This window comes from Lonchura striata, chromosome 1 (assembly GCF_050655825.1).
Source record: "Lonchura striata isolate lonStrDom1 chromosome 1, ASM5065582v1, whole genome shotgun sequence".
NCBI lineage: Eukaryota > Metazoa > Chordata > Aves > Passeriformes > Estrildidae > Lonchura > Lonchura striata.
Genome location: NC_140703.1, coordinates 3,248,659 through 3,266,343, shown reverse-complemented (window position 1 = coordinate 3,266,343; position 17,685 = coordinate 3,248,659). Strand labels below are relative to the sequence as shown.

The 17,685-nt window shown below is 37.1% G+C and overlaps 1 protein-coding gene across 5 annotated transcripts in view; it reads left to right on the top strand.

Annotated features, from left to right (window-relative positions):
- Nucleotides 1–17,685, top strand: part of CBLB (Cbl proto-oncogene B) — a 127,988-nt gene that overhangs the window by 864 nt on the left and 109,439 nt on the right. For all 5 annotated transcript variants that reach the window (XM_021534897.3, XM_021534896.3, XM_021534895.3 and 2 more), the window contains exons 2-3: nucleotides 66–224; nucleotides 9,633–9,883. In XM_021534897.3, the coding sequence (XP_021390572.2) occupies nucleotides 66–224; nucleotides 9,633–9,883 (410 nt within the window). The remainder of the gene's footprint in view (nucleotides 1–65; nucleotides 225–9,632; nucleotides 9,884–17,685) is intronic.

Below are 17,685 nucleotides of genomic sequence, written 5' to 3'. Positions count from 1 at the left end.
CGGGTTGTGTGACGGGATGTGTTGGGAGCACCTTGTGAGCCTGTGTTTCTCTGTCCTTGGGCCAGCTCGGCTCCCAGATGGCCAATTCCCTCAACGGCCGGAACCCGCGCAAGGGACGGATCCTGGGATTCATCGATGCCATCCAGGATGCTGTGGGCCCCCCCAAGCAGGCAGCTGCTGACCGCAGGACTGTGGAGAAGACCTGGAAGCTCATGGACAAAGTGGTGGGTGTCTCAATGCGTCCGTGTATGCACACAGTGAAGAATGGGGCTGTTTATAAAGGTACACGGGGGCAAACGGCTTCTTCCCGCAGCTCTGAGTGCTGTGCTGTATTGTGCCTCGGGAAGTAAGGGGACTTATGTTTTAGGTTATTTAAGCATCATTTGTCTTTTTCCTTTCCAGTGGCCTCTGGCTATGTTTTTTTAAATCTTGGTTTGTGGAAGGAAAACAAATGTGTGTGTTTGCCTTAGGCTATTGTTATTTTTCAGATCCTTGAAAATGACTCAAAGTTGCAGCGCTGTCCTAACCAAAAGCTGCTTAACTCGTACTTGTAATCACATATTCTGACTGTTTCATGCCGTGTCACACTGTTAGTCTGCAAACAAGATACCTGAAGTATTAAGCTTCAGTTAAGCTAATTGTCCTGTGAGATATGTTGGTGATGGCAACATAGATGTGTTTGTGCTTTTAGGAATGTGCGTGGGGACTGGGGGATGTCACTCTTGTCAGTTTAGTAAACAGATTAGTATGGCATGTCTTAACTTTTTAAGTATGTGTTCTGCATTTTAATGACTTGAAAGTACATCTACTGTTAATTTTGAAACTAGAAATATACTGTACTGAAACTCATTTTTCAGGAAGTGGGGGGGGAGACTGTAGCCTTTAAGCTCTTATGCTTCCCCTCACCAGCCTGATACAGTTTGTTTAGTATTCTTTGAAATGACAGCTTGTATCATAAGAGATTATCTAGAGAGTGCCTTACCTGTGACAGGAAGAGTTTGTAACAGGGCTTGATGTTCAGGAGACACTCTGCTTTGCACACTGGATGACACTTAAAAGCTTCCTCTAGAAACTGCTGAGCAGTGAGGATTGCTACCTGTTGGCCTTGGGTCTGTATGGCAATAGAGTTACCACCTTTTAACTCTGTGATTCTGTGTAATTTAGTGCAACTCTTTGCTTTCCCTGTGGCTCTTGTGAAATGAGATGTTCAACAGTTCTTAACGCTCATAATTCGTTACACTGGCAGGGTGGAGACTAATGTAATATGCCTTTACAAGTGTTAAAGTATTTTTTGAAGTCCTTTCAGGCTCTTTTTTGATACTCCAAGAATTGCTGGCAGCAATTATAAACTGAACCCCCAGCCTTAATAAAAGTGGTTATTATCACAAAGACTTTGTTGACATTTTTCTGTCAATGGCCAGGATGCTGTTAACAGTGAGTTCTCTTGTACTAAGGATGCAAGTATGAGTACTGGAAAGTAGGGACTCTTCAGTAGGAGGAAGTTTTCAGCTTGGGAACTAGGAATCTGGTTTGTTGTTGAAACCACATGGAGAATGCAGAGCTCTGATTTCCCTGTGTCAGGCCATTTACAGATCTATATAGTAAGGTTATACCCTGATTTATTTGTAAAATCACACTTACCAGAAAGTCTTTATCCCACTGCTTGGATTTCTGGATTGCTTTCACTCATCCAATACAGGATAACAATATTTGTCACAGCCCATCAGAACAGCCAGGAAGGCCTGTTTGATAGAAGTCACTGGAAAGGCTGGGCATTGTGCTGTGCTTCCTTTTTCATTTTACTGTATAAGTGTCCTCAATTTGGATCTTTAATGTATCCTCTTTAAGCTGCTCTCAGTTAATCAAATTTTATATCCAAATTTTATTAAAGTATACCAGACAGGATGATGTCATAGTGTGAGAATGCTCTAGGTTGTTGTTTGAGTTTTTAACATTTGGTACTTGCAGAGAAAGGATGTGTTTGAGCAAATTTAATATGCTGGCAAACAGATTTAAATCTCATAGCCTTGTGTGGCAGTAGGCACAGGAAGGTCATTTTTTCCTAGGTCTAGATCAAACTCAGGGATTAAAATCAGAAATAGAAACCTGCTCAATCAACTGTTGTTTTAAATCCCATTTCTGGAGTGTGTCCTATGACTGATTTCTGTGGTGGGTGACTGATCAAATTAATACCTAGTGAAGGCAGAAGCTCTGCCAAGTCAGTGGGGTGCTACTCACAGTAAGGTTGTGGCTTGGAGGCCTATTTTACTTGTTGTAATAACAGTTATTATGCTTGTTTATTCTTTAACTATAGTAGCTGTAATAATCATCTTGTTGCTGTAGTAAGGTTGCTGAAGTTTTCCCCCAATCTAATCATGTTAAGAAAATGAATAATGGAAACAAAGCAAAGCTTTTATCTTGACCAAACACTGAAAATAGAGAAGCCTTAAAAACTAGTGGCTCAATAATTTCTGGTTGGCATTGTTTTCTTTTTTAAAATTGCCATCTTCTACCTTTCCTTAATTTTTTTTCTGTGATTTTGTCTTCTGGCAGATGAAGTTTTCTCTATGAATTACTTGTTTGCAACAATAAAGGATTAACCAATACTGCAAACATTCCTACCCTGTAAGAACTATACTATGTGGGTAGTTTTGTGTAGTATGCAAAAATCCTGGCTACCTAGACACCATGCAGACTTCTTTGAATTGGTTATGTGTCCTGCTTTCACATAGTTCAGATTTTGTGATAATGTCAGTTTTCCATGGGCTGATACTTTAGGTTGGAATAGGCAGTTTGGGTGCTTTCTCTTTAAACTTTTATTATCAGTGTGAAAATAATAATGGATTTTGAGAAAGAGTTCTTTAGCAGGACAGAATGTTGGAATAGTGCTCCTGCTTATAGCCTTGTTTGTAAAAGTTACCATAAGCAACATACCTGCAGGGAATAAAAAATTAATCTGCATGTAGATAGTTGGTGAATGTAAATTGCTATCTGTCTAAATATCTTTCCTTTTTTTTTTACTTCATACACTGGGATCTATACTTTTTGTGGTTTATTGGTATGTCTTATGTGAATTTACAACATTAGCTGCATTATTAAAGGCAAAGCAACCTTATAATCAGTGTGGAGTTTCTCTACTGCTTTTCTCATGGGCAAGCAGTAGCTTTATCATTAAGAACCAAAAATACTTTAATTCCTGTGCAATGCAAAAATTTTTTATGGTTTAGAAGGGTAGCCTTGCTTTTCAATGCTTGGATTGTATAAAAAAGTTGACCATATATCTCTGGACTTGCAGGAAGCAAATTACTGTTTTTAAAACCTGATCTATGTTTTAGAAATTTTGTATCCTGTAAATAAATGAATAAGAAATACTGTTAACAAATAACTCAGGTCTTCCTTTAAACTGTGTATAAATTACATGAGTTTTATTTTTTTCTAAGACTGTAAACCTAATGGCTTTTATAAACCTAGACCCTAGCCATGTATTACTATTAGAGAATAATGATACATTGAAACTAACTTTGGGAGAGAAATACAACTGTGTAAACATTGGAGTAAGGTCAGTTTACTACTTGGGCTATTTAGAGTTGTCAGTACTATTTTTTCACACGTCACTCTTGTGGCATTCAAACTGATACAAAATCATGGTACATTCTGAACGGGATTTTTTTAAACAGGTATATTTCATCAACTTTTAATCACTTTTCATTCCTCCTGTGCATTGGGCCTGAAAATAATTCAGTTTTCTACTATGAGGATTAAAAATATTTTCTAAACTATTTGGGTGCTCTGTCATGGCCCATCAGTTGCTCGACTCTGACTGTATAAATGTGGATGGCATTGATTTGCTATTTAGTAATTATTTAAGAGCAAACTAGAGTGCTTCTCCAAAACTTATACTATTGACTTAGTGAGTAAAAGCTGTGTTACCTCTGCAGCTTAGTATTGTGATTTTCTTTAAATTAACATCTGTCAGCATCTGAGCATGGTAGTTGAAACTATGAGTGCATTGGTTATCCTTTGCAAAACTTCATGTAATTGATTCTATGGTCAAAGTTGGTAGGCAATCTTATGTCCTGTGTATGCTGCTTATGGAAAAAGAATACAAAATTAAACAGATAAACAGAAGCTTCTCTCTTTCTATTTGGAAGGAAGTAAAATTACCCTCCAAAGTCAACTATCCCTGTGTGTCTGTGGCATCAGCATTCTTATTGTTTATTTGTCCACTATGGAAACATATGGCTCAGTTGCAGTATGGTAGCTGTTGAACAAGCACTTACTGTATTCTCAGACAAAAAGATTGGTGTTTGGGTTACCTCTACTTATATTCTGATGAGAGGATTTTTTTCCTATGGAAAATGAAATGCATTGCAGTTCAGGTAACTTCAGGCAGGATGAAATCTATGTTGAAGAAGCATAATGCTCAAACCTGGATCATTTTCCTTATTAGCCCTCCTGATTAATTCTGAAAAATTCATTGTTGTTGCACTGGATGTTGTGGGTTGCTGGAGAATTGTTATGGTGTCTTAACTGCAGAGCTACCTTTATGCTGTTTGTGGTGTGTCAAGGCATTTCCTAATTCTTTGTTTTCTGCTGAGTGGCAGAAGATGCTGGTTCAGTTGGGCAGTTTGGAAGTGTGGTTTTGGAAGTGTGTGAGCACTGATGCTCCAATTGTTCTGGCCCATTCCCTGCAGCTGAAAACAGTGTTTAGCGGATGTCCTACTCATTACTTACTCTGTTTTAGCCGAGTTACTTTCCTTGTATTGTCTTTGACTAGCCTTAGGTGTTTAAACAGATTGTGTTAAGGCTGCAATCCTTTGCTTAACAAGGGTTCTTTTGTCAAATGAGTCAAGGGCTTTCAAATTTGCTTTAAAAAGTGAGTGGATGACAGTTTTTAGCAAGAAATTGTCTGTGTGCAATAGGCCTCCATTACTCTCATCTCCAATGATGCTATGAAATAATGCCTTATCATTTAAGTGATAATATCTTCTTAGTATCTTCAAAAGTGTTACGAGTAGTGGCATTTATTTTGGTTAAGGATGGGCGAGAAGGGGAGAGGGAGTTAATGTTTTTCTGCAAAGGAACTAGAGTTAAGTTGTCTGGAAGTTCCAAAGTTAACTGCTTCAAAATCAGTTTCTGGTATATTAAGGTAATACCTCAGTTTTCAGAGTTGCAGTCTTATTGTTTCTGTGATTCTGCATTAAGTACTTGGATTTTCCCTGAGTGTGAGTTAGTGGAAAGAGCTTAATTTTGTCTCAGTTTGCCTCAATAAGAGAGATATTTTTTTACCAACTTGCTTACTGCATTTCATTTTTTACCACTGAGTGCTTGCTAAATATATACATGCTTACTTGCAGTCATAACAATACAAAAATCACACAGTGATATGATTCATGTCCGCTCCTAATTTGTTGGTGAGAGTTGCCTTGTAAATTGCAATATAGATTTCTTTATTTTAGGGATGTTGGGGTTTTTTTATGTTTGTTTGTTTTGAGTTCTGTTTTCTTTTGAAGAAAGGTCTTGGCAAATCTTTTGCGTCAGCAGGTGTCTTTTCTTATTGCTTACTTTTAATTGTGAACTGCTGTGGTATGTGTCAGGACATCCTGACTGGAAACCATATGGTTTACCAACCATCTCCTTGCAGACTTATTTCCTTTGAAGCCTTGTGTACTCTATAAAGTGAAGGAAACCTTATACTGCTTCAGTGGATCTCTGGTTGGAACATAATATTAGTATTTTTTTCAGTTATAATGCCTAAAGCTAATTAAGCTGTAGAAGAATTTTTGTGTAGCATTCTTAAAAGCTTGATCTAAAATGGAAGGTTCTGGTAATGTGCTCTATTTATCTCTCCAAATTCTGCACAAAGTGTAGCCTTGTAAACTGTCTTTTATGTAATGATGTGAGACTGAAGAAAACTTCATAAAATTTCTGAGAGAGAAAATAGTTCTTCCTTATAACTGGATTATTTTTTTGTATAGCTGAATTGACTGACTGTTGAAAATACAGCAACCAGCATAAGCAAATAGCTTTTTCTTGTTTTAATATTTTAATGGTATTTCTAATATACATGAAATCACTTATATTCTGCTTGTTAGCACATCTGATCAAAAAGATAGACTTCAGAAAGATAATTAATTCTTTGTTAATGAGATTTAAGTTAGGGTAAATAAGTAATTCAGAATGATTGCAGCCTTCTGTGCTTGTGGTCTACTCTCATTGCTGACTTTTTTTCTGTGAATAAACATTTTGATCTTTCAGATACCTTTTTTTCCCCCTGCACTTGTTATTTCAGAGAGTTGTAAGTCTTGTGTTGGTTTTGTGAAAATGTCAGTCTAGTTTCAAATTTTCACTAAACTAGAAATCACAGTGAACTCAAACTTCAGAGGGGAAAAAAATCTGGTTTTCATGAAGATTTTCACTTCTGTATTTGGGATTCCAGTTCTTCTTACTCTTCTACTAAAAGAATTCATGTATGTCTCTGCATGGATGGTTTTCAAGTCTAGCTACACATGTAAGATTCTTTGCCTGTGATTCTGATATCTCCTTAGAGAATTCTCTGTCAGCCTAACTTCAGTGCTTTTCTGATCTTGCAAGAATGCTATCATAGCCAACCTTTATTCTTTGAAAATCCTGCTTTAGGCATCTCCTAACCCAGGGCCCTGTTGTCCCTTTTTTAAAATCCTGGTGACCTTATCTTTGTTACATAAAATATAAACAAGTCATTTTCAGTTTGGAAGCTCTTGCAGTTGTGTATTGCAGACTCCATTGCTGGTCAAGAGATGATCAAGTATGCTTTACTTTTTTTTTATTTCCTTCCAGCACATTCTCAACTTTAAGGAATTCCTTTATAAGCCATCAAATTATTTGAAAGCTTGCTGTCGAACTTTGCAGTTTATGTCTAGAAATATCAAACTGCTGGGGTTCAGTCTCTGAAACTCTCTTCTGCATGTTGAACAGCTCATGTATTCATATTTGCCTGCTTCCTTTTTTCTCTGGGATAAGGCCTGTTCTACAATGTATCAGAAGGCTTCCTGATGCATTACTTGGTCTAAAAGTTGAAAGAATAATAGAAATTACTAAAATAACAATGAGTGAATGAGGAGAGCTATTGCAAATGTTATGTTTTAAATACTGTTTCAAATGGTGCTAGACATTTTAAAACTTCTTAGTGCTTGAATTTAGTCCTCTCTATCTCCACTTTTCTAACTGTTCCCTTGTTAAATCAGTTTAATTGCCTGGTTGTGTTCTTGAACTGTACATTTCAGACACAAACTATTCCCTGTTTGCTTTGCTGTTTGGGCTGCATAAAGGTCTGTTAGTGGGAGCAATCTTAAGGCAGTGAATTTCTCAGTGGTGAAGATGTAGAAATTACAGGAGAGGTCAGCAACAGTGATAGAGCTCTGAGTTCAGAGAGGTGAGCATTACAGGATACAGGTTCATTCCCCTCTCACCCAGAAAAGCTCAAGGATGCATTTTTTTCAAGTTGCTAGATTAGTAAGAATAGGAATCTACTTTCAGCAGTATTAAGATGTTTTTATAACCTCATTAGTTACCTCAAAAGAATGTCAAAGTCACTAATATATAATGTGGCAATCTCCAAATGATGCCTGTAAAACTTTTATACCACATGGTCTTAATTTCTTCCTAAGTATTCGCATATGTACAGCTGCACACACATCTAGTGTGTGTCCCTGTGCACTGAACAGCTCAGTGTAAGAGCAGTCAAAAACTACCTGTTAGTTTTAGCCTCTTTTTCTTCTAGAACAGAGCATTATGGAACAAACTATCAGAAAATTTAGATAGCTCAGAGACAATTCTACTCTTGTTCTGTTAAGGATGTACAGGGAATAAAGAGTACCTTTCTCTCCCAGTAACATTTCCAGTGGAATGGAAACTAGATTAAAATAAAGGTATTCTATTAGCCTGAACTTATTCTTTGAGAAATATATATTCAATATTTTTGCCATTTGGGATCATAATGATTCCAAGTCCATTGAGATGTTTTCTTCTATTTGGTTTAAGTGGCAAAGTTTTAGTAGTGAAGGGACTAGAGGGGCATTTTGCTGAGGCACTGCCAGAAGCTCCCCCTGTCCAAGGAGGACCTGCTGCTGTCCAAGGCCAATCCCACTGGCAGCAGTGCTGCCTCTGGGGCAGTGCCTTAAAGAAGGGGGAGAAAAGCTAATGTGCAGAATCAAATTGCAGCCAGGGAAGAGGGGAGTGAGAATAAGTGAGAGGAACACCTCTGCAGCCACACAGCTTGGTGAAGGAGGGGGTTTTGGGTGTTGAGCAGAGATTTTGCTGCATCCCATGGTAAAGGGATGTCCATGCAGGTCCACAGTGGAGCCAACATTCACTGTCAGCCATGCAGGAGCCCATGCTGGAGCAGGTGATGCTTGAAGGGGGCTGTGATGCCTTGAGGAACCTGTGCTAGAGCAGGCTCCTGGCAGGACCCAGGAGAGAAGAGCCCACATTGGAGCAGGTTTCCTGGCAGGACCTGTGACCCTGCAGAGGACCTGTGCTGGAGCAGCCTGCTCCTGAAGGACTGCACCCTGTGGAGGGGATGTGTTCTAGAGGAGTTCATGAAGAACTGTGGTCTGTGAGAAGGACTCACACTGGGGAAGTTCAAAGATGACTGTGTTCTGTCTGGAGCAAGGGAAGAGTTTCAGGAGTTCTCCCACTGAGGAAGGAGGAGTGGCAGAGACAAAGAGTTAATGAACTGACCCCATTCACTGTGCTGCTGTCAGGGAGCAGGTAGATTGGAAAAAGAGGGAGAGTGGTGGGTGGAATGTGTTTTTAAGGTTTGGTTTTATATTCTTGTTACCCTACTCTGATTTGATTGGTAATTAAATGAATTAAGTTCCCCAAGTCGAGGTTAAGTACCTGTGGCAGTATTTGGTGAATGATCTCTCCCTGTCCTTGTCTTGACCTATGAGTCTTTTGTTATGGGTAGGGGAATGAGAAAGAAGCTTTGGTAGGCACCTCCTCCCCAGCCAAAAGCAAAGCACTGGACTTCTATTCTAGCCAGGAGCTAGAAAACAATGAGTTTATAATGTTTTGTTTCCTGGTTTACAATATCTGTTTTTGAGTGACCTAAAGTCTGTCTGTTGTAGGTAATAACTTTTAAACCACTATCACATTTTCTTATGTGCAGAGCTTTCAAAATTAAATTTCCTTAGGCTCTAAGAGGCTATATTGTTGTATAAAGAGAGCCAGCAGATGACAAAGTAATTTATGTCAGTTCTTAGTAGATACTTAAACACCTGTAGCTAAGTTAACCTGCAGCAAACACATCTGTATGAAAGTACTGCTCTTGGCATTTGCTGCATGCAGTGTTTTGATATGCTCCTTAGCATATATTAGACAGGAAAAGGCATACTTTCAGGGCAAACCCACAAAATATGTAGGTAAGCTTGTTTGCTTTTTATAGATGTGACAAGATTAAGTAAAATTTTGCCTCTTTTGACATTAGAGACTACATTGGAATTTCACAGAATATAAATGAAGCAGGATTTAATTCTCTGGGACTGGAGGTTATAAAAGTATGTTATACCAGATAAATTGGAATATATCAGATCAGTTTTTGTGTCAGTGGATTTCTTGTCTTTTTTACATTCTCTTGTTTTTGCTTGTAGGTAAGATTGTGCCAAAACCCAAAGCTTCAACTCAAAAACAGCCCACCTTATATACTTGACATTCTACCTGATACTTACCAACATTTGCGACTTATACTGAGCAAATATGATGACAACCAGAAACTTGCACAACTCAGTGAGAATGAGTATTTTAAAATCTACATTGACAGCCTTATGAAAAAATCAAAACGGGCCATAAGACTCTTTAAAGAAGGAAAGGAAAGAATGTATGAAGAGCAGTCACAGGACAGGTAAGTTAAATATATGAAGTAGATCATCTGGTCTGTCTGCATTCTTAACACTGTTTCTGCAGCCATTGTGTTTTGACATTTTTAATTATTCAAAGAGCAGAAATATTTATTGCTTGGATTCATTGACCCTGCAGTTCAATCAGTAATTTGCTGGATTTGTTCCACTGTATGCTCTTATCTGTCACTTTGTGACCTTTAAAACCAAGTGCATTTCCTTCATAAAACATTCATTTAATTGTAATTACTTATTCACAGGGCTTACAGTATGTAATTTTTCCTGTGGTAGGGAGAGTGACTGTTCACTTGGATTGAGCTTGACCTCCCTCCCTACCCTAGATCCTTAAACTTTGGGAGCCATGATGGATATTGACTTAGAGTTTCACAAGTGATGGAATGAAGCAAAACAATATTCACACTTTTCAGATATGATGTGATTTTATGATCAGGTAATGATAATGTTAGTTTCGTGCCGTGAAGCCTCTTCAGAAACCTAATGGATTCTTGATTTGCAATGGTTCAGTTTTAATAAAAGGAAATAATGTCCACTTTATCTGCAGTCTTGGTGGTAACTGAAGAGGTTTTTAATATTTGATTACCTAATATTTTAAAAAATAATATTTCAGGAAATTCTCTGCAAGATCTGCAGTCTTGTTTTGGGAAGAGGGGGATGCAGCATTATTGTGGCCATTAGTCTTTGCCTTGTGTGGTATTACTGCAAATCCATTCAAACTAAAAGAGATGTTGCTCTTTCTGAAATCTTCTCTTTTTAAAGGAGATAGTGGGGAGTGAGATGTCAAATGAATGGAGGACTGAATTCCTGCTCTTCTGTCTGTCTGCACTTGAGCTCTGAGGCAGGCATGGTGGCAGTAGAGTTTTACAGCTGGTGAAATTGTTGGTAGAAGCAGTGAAATGTCTACATTCTTGTAAATGTCACCACTGTTTTGTTTGAATTCTACATATGTTCCTTCCAGATCTTTGGCAATGATTACAGCTGTTCAGTCTACTGTGGTAGTCTTTTGGGCTTGATAGGGTGTCTGAAATTTTCTTGACACCTAAGGACTTTTTTCTTAGCATCAAGACTGTCCAGGTGTGAATATACTTAGGCAAAAATGCTCCAAAAGTAGAAAAATACACAGTTCAAAGTATTTTAGTGATCAGTAAAGATTTTGATGAATGAATATCTTTTTGTGTTTGAATTTGTAAGTGTGTAAAGCACTGTATATGTGTTCTCACCAGAACTCTTGAGAGAGTTGTTCTTCACTGACCTTATTGCTACCTATTTTAGGTATCCCATTTGCTAAATGAAGAATGATAGAAATCATTGTCTTTCAAAGGGAATATGAACTTGTTATGACAAGGGAAATTTGACAGAAGTAGTTGGATTATATAAGCAGGTTTTATTTTGACTTACCTGTGTTGTATGAAACCCTAATCTAGTTACAAGTTTGCTTAAAGTTAGCAAAAATTAAAGCAAATTTCAGGGTCACTTTTTCAAAACACTTGCTGTGAACTCTGTACAGTTACTCATGAAGTATGTTAGTTACTCCAGTTGCTAGAGTTGCTTCTTTCCAGTTACCCATTTCAGTTCTTGTGTTGGGGTAACAGTAGTGATAAGACATTTTTTGTGAAGCACAGGTGTGCTTCCTTTGAAGAAGGTGTAGTTAGCATATTTGCTGTCTATTTGGGCAGTAAGTAATTCTTGTGAGATAGTTGGAGAGGAGGGATTTTAAACCAAATCATACCAAAGAAATGTACTGAATCACAAGAATTATTTCAGGCTTTTAAAATTAGTATTTCAGAAGGTGACAGCTACCTTATTTTGCTTAACTGATGGAGTTCAGGGCTTTACTCTATTGGATGAGTCTTGCTAAGAAGGGAAAATAGGGTTTGCAAGTTTGTTTCTTGTGCTTAACTGCATCTATTTTCTGAGTATGGTATCTTCAACGAAATTATGTCCTTTCAGTCTTCTTGCTTAATCAAGTAAGAGATAATGTCCAGTAAGTTCTATAAACTATATTAGATATAGTCCACACTGAAGTCTTTCTATGAATGAAGTAATTTTATTTTTTGTCACAGATTTTACTTTTTAAAAGGTTATTAACGCAAGCTTACTAGAATTACTGGTTCAGGCTCATCTACTCTTAAAAGGCTTTCTGTGTCTTTGAAGGTTTTGGGGTTTTCTTTTGTTCTTTTCATGGCTTTTCTTTTTGTCCTTTGTTTATTGGGAAGTAAACTAAAGCTGGAAAGCATCATTTCAGTGAAGTCCAAACTTCCTTCCCTTTTGCTGTATTCCAGAATTAGGCATTCAGGAAAAATAAAATCTTTGTTGAATGGTAGTTTTTGAGACAAATGTGTTATCCAGGTGTAGAAATCAAGCACATAAGTTATAATAATAAGACTGTAGGAGGAATAAAGTGGCAGTGGGGAGATTATGTCCAGCACCTTGAATGAATCCAAATGTAGTCTTTACTTCTTACTAATGGAGACAAGTGGGAGTTTTGCTATGATTTCCTGTAAATTATATCCTTAGAAGAATGTCTTGAAATGGAACTTATTTTCTGACTTTTGCTCGCCTTCTACTATAGGCCCTTTATGTGAGGAGAGGCAGAAAAGTATAAAACCTATTTTAATAATCTCTTAATAAAATGCTCCTTGATTCAGGCAGAGTTGGTTGGCTGATTTCAAGTGGTATTCCAGAAGTGGAAGATGGATATTTGTTAAGTAGTGCATGGTACAGATGAAGATGTCAAGAGAAGAAGACTGATGGTGATTTTGTAGTCAATGTTAGGAAGGTGTGCAAGAAGGAAATGTCAGAGTCAAAGAAGTCCTTCAAGGTGATCACAAAACCCTTTCTGTTTCTGTCTAGAAAGTCTTATTAAATTCTCTTGTGCATCTGACCATTTCGTGTCTTGATTCAAATTATGTGTTTCTGCATTGTAGTTTGTTTAAATGTTGGTGCAGAATTCTTATAGTCTCTGAAGTCTTCTAAGGAAGTCTTGTACCTGCAATTCAAATGATAGATCAAGTTCTCCTTTGTTACTCTTCATGGGTGTTACTGAGTTTGTAGAGTGTTCATTCCTCTTTCTTAAGTCCATGTTGGCAGCTGTGATCAGTTATGGTTCTTGAAATGGTTCATTAATGTATACAATGTTCTTTCTGCTGCAGAAATTACTCATCTATTTCTCCTTATTCTGAAAGTACAGACGTGATAAGAGGTTCAAATAGTACCAGGATGGGTGTCAGGTGTGCCAGTTGTAATGCAGTGGCCCTTTGTGTACTTCTGTCCTGTGGTAGGTGTGAGGTAACTCAGCCTTGATTGCCTCTGCTTACACTGCAACCTTGCTGTTTTATTTATAGCAGTTTAGGAAGTTTATAACTCAGCTAGCCTCACAACTTATTTGTGTCCCCAGGCAGAGCAGGTTTTGTTGATTGTGGGAAGGATCAGGAAGAATCAAGTTTTAATTCAGGATGATTTTGTTTGGAGAAGTTTAAGATTGTTTTGGCTGATGGTTTTTTGTTTGACAAATAGAATGTACAGATTCAGAAAAGGATGTTGTTAGTGGCCCTTTTCATAGAGCCAGTTTTGGCTTTTGGTTGACATCACATAGATAACTTGGTAATTGTTGAATAAAAGTGATGGGCTCCTTGGTATCCTGTGATTTGTTCTGTTTTCCAAGCATATTATGTAGTTTTTGGTCTCCAGTAAATTCTCCTAAGCTATACATACCATCAATCTGTTGTTTAGCATGATATGTAAATCCCTAAACTTAAATTGTCTCAACATATTTTAGAGATATAATATATTGACTATTTTAGTCTAATCTTGCTGAACCTGAGAGAAAGGAATCTAGTATTTGTTTTTTTCCCCTCTTGTATTTATTTACCTGTATTTTTAGATCATTCCTTCACTTGATTTTTAGTTAAAGAAGTTGCCTTACTCTGCTTGAAAGTCTTCTGGAGTGTTGGCCCATTGCTCCTGTCTGTCCCTAGAAAAAGGAGGGCACTTTCTTTTTCAATATATAATGTATGGTAAGGTAATTGGGAATGGAACTTGGCTTCAATAAATAGCCTCTAACAAAGAGGCTTCTTCTGGGGAAAAGTGAGTGCATGACTGATTAGATGGAGTTGTATGGGAGAAGGAAATGCAATGATTTTTGGGGTTTTTTTAGGCTTTTATGTTATAGTGAGAATTTCCACCATTTCTCCCCTCCTGTTCCTTAGATGTGATGTAAAACCAGATGTAAACCAAACAGCTTTAATAAACTCTTTGGTGTACCTGACCCACATGAGTAGTTGAGCTTCAGTGCAGACTTGGTGGAGCACAAGCTGTTTGCTATTTTTGGTTATAGTTGAAATTAAAAAAGGAGTGTTACACAAACACACTTTTCAGACAAAGAGACTCTTGTTGCAGAGGGCAGGTGAGAACACGTGGAGGTTACAAATGGTAGAGCAGTATTATGACAGCTTGTTCTCAGCATAAATGCAAACAGGCTGTGTGACTGCAGTTGTTGTAAGGCAGTATTTGAATTTCAGATTTTTTTTATCATTTTTAGTGCTCGGGGGCGGGTATTGTCAATTGAGAACAAAGGAAGTATTAGTACCAGAGTTACTTAGAGGCAACTATTTATTCAGATTGCAGAGGAAGACAAGGATTTTAAAACCACAAAAAGATCCTCATGAAAAAAATAATGGCTTGTAAATTCTTATAATTGATTTAGAGCCTTGATTCATTTCTAGTTCTAGTAGAGGAGAGATATGTGCACTTTCTCTTACTTTTTACTCTTCTAAAATCAGACAGCATTTTCTGTTAGTGAAAGGTCTCTTCCAAACATTTTACAAGTAATGTGGTGTTGGCAGTCATGTCTGAGCAGAGTTCAGCTGGTTGTTAAGGGATATATACACAGTCTGATAATTTCCTTGTTGTCTTTTGTATAATTATTTTTGCCTCATGTAAGTGTGCGTGATGCTGTTGCCAAATTTTAAGGCGCCATACCATTGATGCTCATTTTAGGCAGGTGTGAAAGCTCTCAAAAAGTGCAGTTAGGGGCATCAGTCCTGTAGGCTTGCCATATATTAGTTTCTTTTATGATAAAGCTAATGATAGTTGTGCTGGTAAGATTATACAAAATGGCTGTTGCAGCGTCTAAACTGACATCTTTTTCTATATGATTTCAATTTAATTATTTCAAATAATGTAGGATGGCACAATGAGTTGGGGGAAGTAGGTGCTTTTCTGATCTATAGCACTTTTGGTCAAAGATATCTGGAAACACTCTTGCAGTGAGGATACCAGTACCCATTTCTGGTCTCACATCCCTTCCCCATACTTGCCTGCAGGGTCTGTGTAGGGAGCAGCTGGGCTGGTGGGGGCAGACCATGGGCACCAGCTATAAATAGGTGTATATATTGGTATATATAAATAGTGCTCTTAGGTATGATAAAGTCCAACTTTGGCAACTTTCTGAGGAGCAAACAGTGCTGATCCTGAATTTAGCATGTAGTAAGGAATGCTCCTGTAGTGGCCCTGAATGCATCTTTCATCAATCGCTTCTCTATGTGCATTTGATTTTTGGAGAACTTGGTCTCTGCTTCTCTATCTCCAGAAGTATTTTATGTTCAGTGATTTATATTTGTTTTAGGATGCCTTCAACATTAGCCTGCATGTTGGAAGTTGCTTGCCATGCAAGCAGGAACGCAAGGAAGATTATAGAAGAAAGGATCCATTTTGATGAAATGTATGCCTAAACTTATAAGCACATATAGTTTTATTGGTTTCCTTTTCCTAATTTTTTGTGGCATTGTTTTCCATTGGAAATTAGAAACATGAAAGAATAAAAGTCTGCTTTTGTTCTATAAAGAGATGAAAAAAAGGTTGGGAATAGTCACTTTCAAGTGCTACACTTGCTGTTTAGTCAATAGAAGCTCTTTGAAAGTTAAGCAAAGCCAGTTTGTAAAAACAAATGTGCTGCAGTGGTAATCCTTTGTCCAAGGAATGCTTGATCAAAAAAACAGCCTAGAAGACATGCTTGCTATGTATCAAACCTATAGTAAGGACAGCTTCTCTAACCTGTAAGGAGTAAGAAATAACCTTCACCTGAAAAAGTGCAGTATATGTTTTGGTTAACACAGTTGAAGTTTTAGTTCAAACCAAAAACGACAGAGTGGGATATTGATGGAAAAGCTGATGGATGGAACTACTTTATTCCATTCATTAAAATGTGGTGTGCTAGGGGGTACTTTGATAATGTCATGGAATTTTAAAAGTACTTCGTGATCATTTGACTTAAATTTTTTTTTCTTCCTATTCTGTTCTTTGCTTCGATATTAATCAAGTTAATTTACTTGAATCATACTAAAAATAACAGAGTTAATATAATTATTTAGTAAGTCTTTTTATCAGTGGCTGCACATTTGCAAGCTAACTTTGTCTTTACAGATGGTGCAATAATACTGTGCAGGCTCTAGATCAAGGCAAAGCTTTAATATGGTTAATTTGTATTGGAGGAACAAGGATTTATTGTTAAAAAGGTAGGTTTGCTGTTGTATGCACAAAACAGTTTTGTTGCTTTCAAGATGAATATGTTGACATGCTTCATTCTTTTATACTGAGCAATTCCAAATGATTTAAAAGCATATTCTCTTGGTTTTAGGAATATAATTTGCTTGATTTGAAAGAAAATGTGATATTTACACAAAAGACTGTGCAATGAACAAAGCTGTTAAAAAAATCCAAATAAGCAGGATGAGTAATCCGTGCAAAGGACCAAGAGTAACCTCTGAAAAGAAGTACATCTTAACCCATAGTGCAGATGGAAAAAGAAGTCAGTAAGTGAATTTATGTGAGGGATAAACTTCCTGAGCAAGCAGCCAGGTGACTGTCATCAGTGTCTACTTAATAATGCAGATGACTAAAAGCCTTTTTAATCCTTCTGGTTTGAGTGCAACCAAAGTATTCATTATTGAAATGTTTTTATATTTGTCTCTAGCATATGATAAAATAAAGAATACTTTCACCATCATTTGCTCAGATTTCATGTTGGAATTAAAGAGCTATCCTGTCTTGTAATGCAAGATTTTCCCCATAATCTGTTTCATTACCTAATTTTTAGCATTGTGTAAAGTGAAATATATATTGAACAGTGTATTGACTTTGTGTTTATATCTTGCAAATATCTTGGCAGATCAGAAAATTGTTGAAGAAGTAATTGTTCATTTTAGTATATTTGGTCATAATAATTACTTTACTTCTTCTGATGTATCCAATGTAGAGATAGATTTAACTGTATTTCTTCCTACTATGATACAAGACATTAAACTAAAGGGGAAACAGAAGTAGCAGATGCCTATGAAACACATTTCTGGGCTATACAATGAAAGTTATAATATGTGCTGGCATATGGATTGAGCTTAATTTAATTTCTGTATGGGTAAGTTTGTTGTGATCTCTCTGTAAGAGGATTTTAATTTATAATTCTTGAGTGGTCAAACAGTGGAGATATAATTTTTGTATGGTATCTGATGCATCAAATAGATCAGGACTCCACTGGAGACCTGGACAGCCCACCTGATGAGCTAGTCTTTCACTGCCATTAGCTGTTTTTTGGCAAGCTGTGACTCTACAGTGGCAGAAAAATTTTGAAGAAAAATAATTAAATTTAATTTTGTCTTCTACTTAATACCACTTGTGGGATCCTTGCTTTCCCCCAAGATAAAACAGTGAAACTATATGGCTTTGAAATTTGAAGCAACAATAAAAAAGAAAATTATTCCTATCACAGGTAGCAAAAATGTGCCAAGACTAC